We start from the raw sequence: 9,112 nt of genomic DNA on the forward strand, positions 1-9,112 counted from the left end.
CACTCAAAGACGACTGACGATCCACGCATGCGCGACCCGCATTCGCCAAAAAACTAACTTCAACAACTCGTTAACGATTGCTTAGAGTCAAACAACTATTGAATGTACTTTTCTCTTCAAAAAACACTCGACAAAAAGAAATATTATATTATTACAAACAATTCAATACAACAATTATATTTTTCTACGCATGTCACACTGCATAATGTTCATAATATTTCCCTTACAAAATAAAAGATAAATGACTGCTTACTTGTCTTCATAAATGCACTATCGTGATTCCATCTTAAGTCACGATACAGGCCTTGTGATGATGGGAATTGCTTTCTTGCAAAAAGTTTTAGGGGGAATTTTTTTGCAAACTACTACGCATACTTCAAGGATCTTACTGATGACGTGGGTTTTTGCACTGGAAACTCCACCTCCTGCACTGAATGGCAATTTTTATAGGCATGAGAGACACAGAGTTAATAAAACATCTAATTCCCCTCCAGCCATTATCTAACCTCGCAGAGTTTGTGATATGCTATCGAACCTGCTAATTTACAAGTGCAACTGCATCAGCCATTGTATCTTCCTATAGGCAGGTCAACCCATTATCTTCATGCAAGAAGAACCAGCGTCTACAGAAGGGGACTTCTCATCAATATCCTGACAAATGTTCTAACCAGTTTTCTATTAGTGACCCTTATCAAAATTGCTCTCACAAGCATGATTGCAGCCTCGATTGCATCCTCGAATTACTGCAGATGCACAGGTAATTGGCCCCACTCTCAGAAATGCCCTGATAAGGAAGCAAATTGCAATTCCTACCAGAAACAGGGACATTTTGAGATATGAAGGTCTTTTAAGAAATGTCAGACTGAGTATACAGCCTCACTTTCAAGATTAAGTGTTAAAGTTGCCACATGCAGATATTAAGGACTATTTTCCTTGGCCTTTTAGCAACGTCCTCTTATCCATGAAGGATATAAAAACCCAGCCATTAAGGAAAATGGCACTCCTCTAAGGAGGATTCACCTGAAACCTGGTGCTATGTCGTTTGCTATATACATTCACAGGTAAACTTTATTTCCCCTCAGAAAACAAGCAAAAGAAAATTTTGACTCCTTAATGCAAACAAGGAATCATTACACTAGCAGGCGACGAACCCTCAGAATGGTGCCATTCTATGGCCATGATACCTATGGACAATGGTGTGCACATCACTGTGAATCACACCTAACTAAGCCCTACACACCCATTGTTAACACATCATGCAGTCAGCATCATCTATAATACTGCAAATCACTTCACCGCAGTCAAGTTAGCAAATGAAGTTGGCAGAAGAGAACTTCAATTCCAACATTGTCACAACCCAATGGGATTTCCGGCAACAGGTGATGCAAAGTGCCCTTGTGGAGATATTGCCCTACGAGTACAAGGTATCCTCAACTGTGGGAAAGTTGTAAATGACATCCTCCTTTTGGTCGAGGATCTCCCTTCTCACCTACAACATATACACCAAATGCTCACCATGTTCCGTCAATATGGGATTACCATCAACAGAGAAAAATTCACTTCAGAAACAATGAACAATCATTTAAGAGAGTCAAGATAGATCTAATTCCACCATCTGTCCTAGCATCATTCAACGTAGCCTCGTCTCTGGTTCTGGAAACAGATGCCTCACGCCTATATGGTTTTGACGATGCCCTACTTCAAGTTAACATACGAATTTTATTGTAATTATTTTATTTCAAATTGAAGTGGCATGTCAAATTTTAATAAACAAGATATCAGCAACCATTTAATAGTAGAAAAACTGAGTAGGTACCATTATTACCTGTGAGAATAAAAAATATGAAAGCCCTAAGGCATATTCAGTTCCTAAAAGGAATTGAATTGAATATGAACAACCTTCGTTTTTGCCTATCCTAAAATGCATTTTGTACAATTGTATTTACTTAAGTTCCATTGAACCCTACTTAGAATAAAATTTACAGTGATATCAGAAAGTTTCAACATTAAACTCGAGAGATGATGTAAATAGAAAATGCGCCACCATAATGCATTTTGAGACGAGTAAATATCAAATCAATCGCTTCAAGAATGGCTGATATGAAATCCTTGAATTATAAACTTAACGTCTAGTATTCCATAACCGTATGTACTTAAATTGTAATTCAAATTAATTTCTGATTTTGTTTTCAACATCGCTCTGTTTCACCTCCACCAAAAAGATAACTAAAGAATAATTTTAGATGAGACTAAATTTTTTTTTCTTACAGTCCATATTCCAACATACTGTAGTACTCGAGAGGAAACATAATACATTGGTACCTCCTAAGTTATAATGTTATCTGAATTAGGTGTCTAAAAAAAGATTATATGTAATAAGCCTTACACAGTCATTACATCTTTGATATTTTTTTTTTTAAATATATAGATTGATAAAGTTCGTAATATACAAGAAATGCACGTGCATCAAGGAAATGGTGAAAAATTACATATGAACAAAATTGCAAAGCAGTTTTTCTTGGCTCCCCAAAATTGCAACGCCTGATTTTTCTTTTCTTTACTGAAATATATGAGGTTGATTCTTGAACATATTAAAACTTATCAAAACAGGAGTTCCCAATCAGTTATTTATTATCAAAGATTTTGATTTTCAAAAATTTTTCTTCTCATTACCGAAAGATTAGAAAATGATATTTTAAAGGCAAAACTGTCTCATATGGAAACTTCTTATACAATCTTAGTAGTCAGTTATTTAGATGAATTAAATTGTGATCTATGAAGGGAATAATATCACAAAACTTTGCAATTTCTTTTTAAACGTTAAATATGGCTGAATAATATCATATTGATTTTGTAGTTTCCTAACACTGGATGATTTACAAAAGATCGGTTGTAACACGATGACACAGTGCTTCATGTTATATGTATATAAGATTTATGAATTATATGTTATAGTATCTCTCTGAAAGGTTCATTTTCATATAAAGGATGGTATTGTTAAGATTAAAACATTTTAATGAATTGTAAATGGAAAGTACCTTTGTATTCTGGAACCAAAGTTAGATGTGAATTCTGAAAATAACTCCATCTCCGTAGTCCAGAATACTGCAAGATATACTGTAGTTACGGCCTGAACATTCGACAAAACTGTCTCTGATATAAAAGGATGAGCAACGAGTTAGAGAGGAGAGACTATCATAGGCTGTCTCTGACTTACTATCTGTGTTCATGGAAACAGTTTTATAAAATCTATTGGGACCCAGCATATTAATTTCTTTTACAACGCTACCAAGTTCTAGAGGAAGACAAGTAATTCTCAGAAGATCGAATATCATCAAAAGCAGTGTTCCTGATTATCACCTTTTACATATGAAAATGTGATCTGGATACTCTGCTGCTGACTTTTGGGAAGTTCATCATTTCCTGTCATCATCTGAGTCTAGCATCATAAAGACGTACATCTTCACCAGAATCTCACTATATTTTACTACCAGTAGAGGTTAACACTATGGATGACCAAGTTTTTTTTTTGGAAGCCTGATAATTCCAGGTTTTTATTTTAGACCAGTTGATATGGTTTTCCACCTCTATACTACTAATATTTTTATTTGAGTTTATGGTGATTCGCCACACTCTGTTTGTATCATGCGTGATACTGGTCGGGCCTAGTCTTTGCTTTGGGGAAAGTGATTCCTGAGACTGAGTATTTTACTGGGGAGTATGCTCCAGCTCCTGGGTTGGTGATGACCATATTAGCATTCCCTTAAGTTGTGTGGATTTTTATTGTTACTGATTATTAGGGCCTCTTGATGTTGGCTATAAATGGCATTCAATTCTTGCAAGGATATTACTTTGTATATGAGAAAGTTGATGTTCAACTAAAGTTGGTTAAAGAGCTGACTTTTAACCTGGAGTTAGAGATCCTCAGTCCCGATGTGTTTTCTCTGTTTTCTTCAAATGCTGAGACTCATCAGAAGACTCAGACTTCTACCTTCACATCTGATAACGATGTATTGGTTTAAGATAATATTTACTCTATTGTTTGTTCTACCGACCTGCCTCATGGAGGTGTTTTGGTTTGTAATGCTGAACCCACTCTTTATTGTTTTACGGACATATCTCGTTAAGATATATTAGTTCATGATGCATATTCAACTGTTAGCTGTTTCTACGAACACATCTAGTATTTATTTGTTGGTTCATGAAAGAGTTTCTGCTGTCAACTGTTCTACCTGCCTGTCTAAGGAAGACATTTTAGTTAGTGACTCCATTTTTTTCTGAATGTTTTGATAATGTTTTGTGGAGACATATTAGATTGAGATGAACCTCATATTAAAAATTCTAATGATCCGTCATTTCAAGATACCTTGGTTTTATATTAAGTCTTTCTGTTGATGAATGAGGGCTCTTCTGGCCTCAGTAGCCTCCTGTGCAGTTTTCCTGCTCGGGCGGGTGCTTTAGTTATCAGTTTTCTCAGATATGACAACATCAGTCTCTTGCCATAATTCCAAAGGATATAGCTTGACAACAAGTCTCATTACTTGACCTTGTGGGGTTTTTAAAGTAACCACGCGCAGGACATCATCCGGTCCCACGTGTAATTTGACAATTTGATCGAGCTTCCAACGACTTCTCGGTCCTTCATCGTGTATCAACACAACATCTCCCATTTTGGGCCAAGATTCGTGTCTGATTCCCACCCGATGAGTTTCTCGGAGAGAAGTTAAATATTCTCTCTCCCACCTTTTCCACAGGTCATCACATTTTTTTGTGATGTACAAAAATCGCTTTCCAACATCCTTATTTTCTCCATACAGAGGGTCCTTAGTTTCATCTTTCCAATCTATGACTTCCCTAGGGAAAGATCTCAACCTACGTCCTAAAATCAAATGATTGGGCGTCAGAATATCAAACTGGTCTAGATCTCCTGGAGTATAACTTAAGGGTCTGTCATTAATAATTGCTTCAAATTCAGTCACAATACAGAAAAGTTCACTAAAGCCGAGAAAGGCCTGACCTATTACCTTCATTAGATATGTTTTCAGAAGACCAGTCAATCTTTCCCATATAGCTCCAAACCAAGGTGCTCTGGCTTGTATGAACTTCCATTTACATTCGATAGCATTCAGGTGTTCTTGCACTAAGGAACTTTCTGCCATGTTTTTCAAATAAACTGAAGTCGATACAAAGGTAGTAGCATTGTCACTTAGCATTAAAGAAGGAAATCCCCGACGGCTACAAAACTTTCGTAACACCATAAGAAACGAATCGCAGGACAGATCTTTTACTAATTCGATATGGATTCCTCTAGTAATTGGACAAATAACAACGCAATATAGGCTTTTTCAGGATTTTGATGTTTCTCCTTGATTAACAATGTTCCAGTATAATCTACCCCCGTAATGCTAAAGGGTTGTTTTCTCTGCACCCAAAATTCTAGCAATGGTGGAGCAATATTTACACGGTAGGGTCTCCCTTCTGTTTTATTACAGATTATACAATGATGAATTACACTTTTGGATAATTGGCGAAGCTGTGGGACCCAGTATTCCTGTCTCATACTTGCCACGGTTGCATTTACTCCCATGTGAGCTTGTAAACATTGATGCTCCCTTACTATCAATTTTGTGAGAAAACAACTTTTCGGCAGTAAGATTGGGAAATTTATTTCCGCCGCCTGTGCGACATATTCCAATCTTCCTCTGCATCTTATAATATCTTCTTCCAAGAAGAGATTCAATTGTACTAATAAGGTCAATTTTGAAACTTTACCCCCTTTTTCCAAAGCTTTATATTCTTCAGGAAAGTATTCCTTTTGTAAGAGGATAATCATTTTATTTTTAGCTTGTTGAAGTTCTTCCAGCGTTAAACTTTCAATTTTTCTACAGCCAGTTGATTTGCTATTGTGAATAAATCGCCTTATCCAAGCTATAGTTTTACAAAATTTATCCACTCTACTAAATCTTTCCCAATTCAGCAGATGGGTTTTTTCACTCTTCCCTACAAGATGGACTTGAATAACTTCATCCTATGCTTGTGCTTCTTTCAACCATGTCCTGTCAATAGGATAGGAGTGGTTTTCGGATTTTAACCAGGGAGGTCCCTCCCACCAAAAGGAGTTATTTCTTACTTCTTCTGTCCTTTTTCCTTTAGTAATCAAGTCACTAGGGTTTTCTGAAGATGGGTAAGAAAAGACTATCCCCGCAGTTATAGAGTTAATTTCCAATACTCTATTTTTCACAAATACTGGTAAATTATTCTTTGTCACTAACCATCCTAGGGCAACTTTACTATCAGACCAAATTATTATTTTCTCAAATTTATTTTCTTCAAAAGTTTCAACTATAAATTCACACAATCTTGCACCTAACAACAAAGCCATTAATTCTAATTCAGGTACAGTCAACTCTTTAATGGGTGCTACTCTACCCTTTGCCATAATCAGAGACAAAGTTTTACCACTTGCTCGATAGGCCACACAACCACAGATTAGTGCCTCTGGAGAAGGAAATACTGAGACTTTTCTCTAAGTCTTTGGACTACTCATTCCACTGCTCTAATAAAGGAACTGAAAGTAGATCATCCCATTTCAACTGCTGTTTCCACAAATCCTGTAAGAATATTCTAGCTTGTATCGTAATAGGGATAAGCATTCCTAAAGAATCATAAATTTGAGCAATTGCGCTTAGAATTTCACGTTTTGTTTGACCGGTCTTAAGATGAATAGGTGTTATTGTTAGTTCATCATTAGAGATGTTCTTATTTAGGCCTAAGACTTTATATGTTTGTTTCTCTTCTAATTTTATGCGATAGGCATCCGCGACAGTATTCAAAAGATCACTATTATTAGTCCATTCCTTTAAATATAAATGCTCCTGTGCAAATATTTTGTTTGCACCAAAAAATAAGTTTATCAATTCATCTTCACTGTTGGAGGTAAATTGAAGGTTGTCCTCGTATAATCCCATCTTCATCATATCCACCATCTCAGTACAGTTCGTATCTTTTCTAACAGCTGCCAGATGTGATTTAATAGTGGCATTCAACAGAAACGGAGAACACGTAGCACAAAAACAATACCAACCTAAACCTATATATGATTAACTCGCTATTTGGATCCATTGGGTCTTGCTACCATAAAAACCGTATGTAATTGCGTTCTTCTTCTCTCAAGTGCACCATAAGAAACTCTTTTTCTATATCACTAATACAGACGTAATTGTTATTCCTGAACTGCAATAAGACTATGAGCAAATCTGTCGTAATATGTGGCCCAGTCTACAGACAGTCGTTAAGGCTTAATCCATTTTTACCTTGTCTCCAGGAACAGTAAAAAATTATTCTGATTGGAGTGGTGGCACTATCTTTCTGTACACTATGATGTGCTAGATAATGACAATTTTCAACCGCATTGTTTTTATCTACCCTTTCAATGTACCCCATATCCTCTTGAGCCTTCAGGATTTTTTGATAGTGGTTCAGGTAGGCTTCATCTTTCTAAAATTTTGCACTTTGTTGCTTAACCCGACACAACGCCATGCCAAAATTAGATGGAAGCCTTGGTTTATTAGACTTCCATGGTAAGGCCACAACATATTGCTTCTCCATTTCAGAATATACGATGGTAATTTCAAAGTCTTCTAGAACATTTCGATCATGTTCTTTCAATTCATTGCAGTCAATACCTACTTTATCTAACTTCCACAAAATATCCAAATCATTCCTTATATCACTATCAAATTTATGAGTAGCTTCAATTACTTCCTCTTTAGTTGCTAGTTTTAACACAGTTACCTGGGTTTCCTGCACTGGAGGAGCATTACAGGACCCTGTCACAACATATCCAAATATGGTAGGTGACAATATCAATTTCACAACTTTTCTGAAGCCGGGGTGTAATATGTTATAGACATTATCAACGCCTACCAACATATCAATGGGTGCTTGCTTGTCCACAGGCAGATCGAAATCTTTGTCCGCCAGACAAATTTTGGTTTTACACAACGTTTTCAAATTTCGTTTAACGTTGAATTTCTTAGTATACTCTGGTAATTCATCTACCACAATACAATCTATAATAATCAATCTACCCTTATAAGGTATGGAAACACTCACCGTCTCATACTCGTTCACAGGTTTACTTGTCAAATAACCCCTTAAGGCAATTTTTTCCATGCCTTTAGATCTATACTGTACGTCCTTAAGTGCTGACCTTCTAATAAAGGTTCGTTCCGCACAAGTGTAAAATAATCCACAAAGGCGTACAAAGTGTTTTCCTTTACCCTTTAACACAATTGTGGCTGTTGGTAAAATTGACCTCTGCTTGGATTTCTGGCCCTGATCACTTACTGAAAGTGTTCTAACTTGCACACCATTATTATTAGGTTTACTCGCTGATTTAGTTGTTGATTTACTTAATTCACTGGTTTGTTGTATATCACAAAATACACGATGAGGTTTCAATCTGCATCCATTTCCACAAATTTGCTTTTCACATTCTACACTAAAGTGCTTATTGGATCCATGCAAAAAACACAATCGCAAAAAAAACGTGACGACTCAGTTTCTTATCCCTATTGGCATAAGTTTTACACTGTGTCCACCAGTGTTCACCTTCACACATTTTCTTGTTTATTGAGAACTAAATTTTTTCACATTTCCTTTACTCTTATGTCTAACAGATTGTAATTGATTCACTGTGAACGTAGATATTGTTGATAGAGTTCCAGGTTTATTTACATCCACTGAGACGAAAGATCTTAGATTGTGAATTTCTTCTTTTAGATATTTCTTAAATGTGTCAAATACAAGCCAATCATCTCCACATCTGCGTTTTACAGTTTCACTAATATTCCTAGGCAATTTACCATAAAACAAAATAGTGTAGAATTCATTCAACTCCAGGTTTTCACTCTCTAATGATCTGATCCAGCATTCAAAATTTGCTCTGAATGAGTTCAATGATTCTGAATCCATTTCTAGTAATCTTCTCACTAGAACTCGTTTGATCTCATCCATTTTCCCATAAGTGGCTTGGATAAGAGATATAGCTTCCAACTTAAATCCTGAAATCAATTTTAGAGCATTTCCTGTGAGCAAACTTTGCAGATAT

General features: G+C 36.2%; 1 protein-coding gene across 1 annotated transcript; it reads right to left on the minus strand.

The window, feature by feature from the left end:
- Nucleotides 1-7,497: 7,497 nt before the first annotated feature.
- Nucleotides 7,498-8,175, minus strand: LOC137651595 (uncharacterized). Its single transcript, XM_068384822.1, has one exon. The coding sequence runs from the start codon at nucleotides 8,173-8,175 to the stop codon at nucleotides 7,498-7,500; it is 678 nt and encodes a 225-aa protein (XP_068240923.1).
- Between the last annotated feature and the right edge of the window lie 937 nt (nucleotides 8,176-9,112).

Source organism: Palaemon carinicauda, chromosome 13 (assembly GCF_036898095.1).
Source record: "Palaemon carinicauda isolate YSFRI2023 chromosome 13, ASM3689809v2, whole genome shotgun sequence".
Taxonomy (NCBI): Eukaryota; Metazoa; Arthropoda; class Malacostraca; order Decapoda; family Palaemonidae; genus Palaemon; species Palaemon carinicauda.